Here is a 1,244-nt window from a genome sequence, read left to right on the forward strand (position 1 = left end):
TCATTTCTCTTCTCCCTACAGGTTCCTCCTGAGGTGGGTCCAACGCTCGCACTCTGGCTGTAACGGTGACACCAAACCGGACCGGAAGCGGGGGGATTTTTGGGGCAAATTGAGGTGATTTTGGGTGTTTCCTCAGTACGTGGGAAAATCAGGCGTCCACCTGAAGCGGGAATTCTTCCTGGCCAACGCCTCGCGCGCCCGCTCCGAGCAGTTCATCAACCTGCGGGAGGTGAGCACCCGTTTTCGGCTGCCGCCAGGGGAGTACATCGTGGTGCCCTCCACCTTCGAACCCAACAAGGAAGGAGACTTCGTCCTTCGCGTCTTCTCCGAGAAAAAAGCCGGCACCGAGTAAGGCGCCCGCCTTCGTTAGCACTAACGAGCCCCCGGCGAACGCAGGCCTCCAATTCTCCTCCGTTGTCTCCCGCAGGGAAATGGACGACAAGATCCAAGCGACGCTGCCGGATGAGGTGAGGAAAAGGCGGGAGAGCACCGGGAGGTGCCACCGCGGGGGGTTTTTAACCAAATTGGGTGGTTTTTCCCTCAGAAAGTGCTGTCGGAAAGCCAGATCGATGAGAACTTCAAGCAGCTCTTCAAGCAGTTGGCGGGGGCGGTAAGGACGGGGTTGGGGTGACGGCGACGCCGGCGGTTGGTGACACCGGTGGTAGGGGACAACCGCGAGTCTTCTCCTCGCAGGATATGGAGATCAGCGTGAAGGAGCTGCAGACCATCCTCAACCGCATCATGGGCAAACGTGAGGCCCTTTTTAACTAGAAAAGTTTTCAAATTTTAAGATTTTAAATTCGTAATCCAGAAATTCTAATTTTTTGGGACAATTTAGAATTTGAATTATACAAATGAAATTTTCTAATACGAGTTAAACTTTTAATTAAGAGATTTTAAGCTTTCGACTAAGAAACTAAACTTCTGATTGTAGATTTTTAAATTAATTTTATGGTTTTGATTAAATTTTAAATTTACAACTATAAAACTCTTAAATTCTAAAAGCCAGATTCTAATTCAGGAATTTACTTTTTAAGTTTATTTTCTATTTTCATTAATTTTATGGTTTGAATTAAATTTTACATTTACAACTATAAAATTCTTATCAGGAATTTAGTTAAGTTTGTTTTCTATTTTAATTATTGTTATGGTTTAAATTTTAAACATACAACTATAAAATTCTTAAATTCTAAAAGCCAGATCCTAATTCAGGAATCTAGTTTTTAAGTTTGTTTTCTATTTTA

The 1,244-nt window shown here is 43.9% G+C and overlaps 1 protein-coding gene across 1 annotated transcript; it reads left to right on the plus strand.

Moving 5' to 3' along the window:
• Positions 1–15: 15 nt before the first annotated feature.
• Positions 16–751, plus strand: LOC104534823 (calpain-1 catalytic subunit-like; the record flags this gene model as incomplete). The annotated part of the gene is made up of 5 exons (XM_010193224.1): positions 16–33; positions 137–348; positions 428–467; positions 545–610; positions 694–751. Coding segments are annotated over 5 exons (394 nt in total), but the record flags the coding sequence as incomplete, so codon positions are not given.
• Positions 752–1,244: the final 493 nt, after the last annotated feature.

The sequence above is a fragment of the Mesitornis unicolor genome, unplaced genomic scaffold (genome assembly GCF_000695765.1).
Source record: "Mesitornis unicolor isolate BGI_N332 unplaced genomic scaffold, ASM69576v1 C13230177, whole genome shotgun sequence".
In the NCBI taxonomy this organism is placed as follows: Eukaryota; Metazoa; Chordata; class Aves; order Mesitornithiformes; family Mesitornithidae; genus Mesitornis; species Mesitornis unicolor.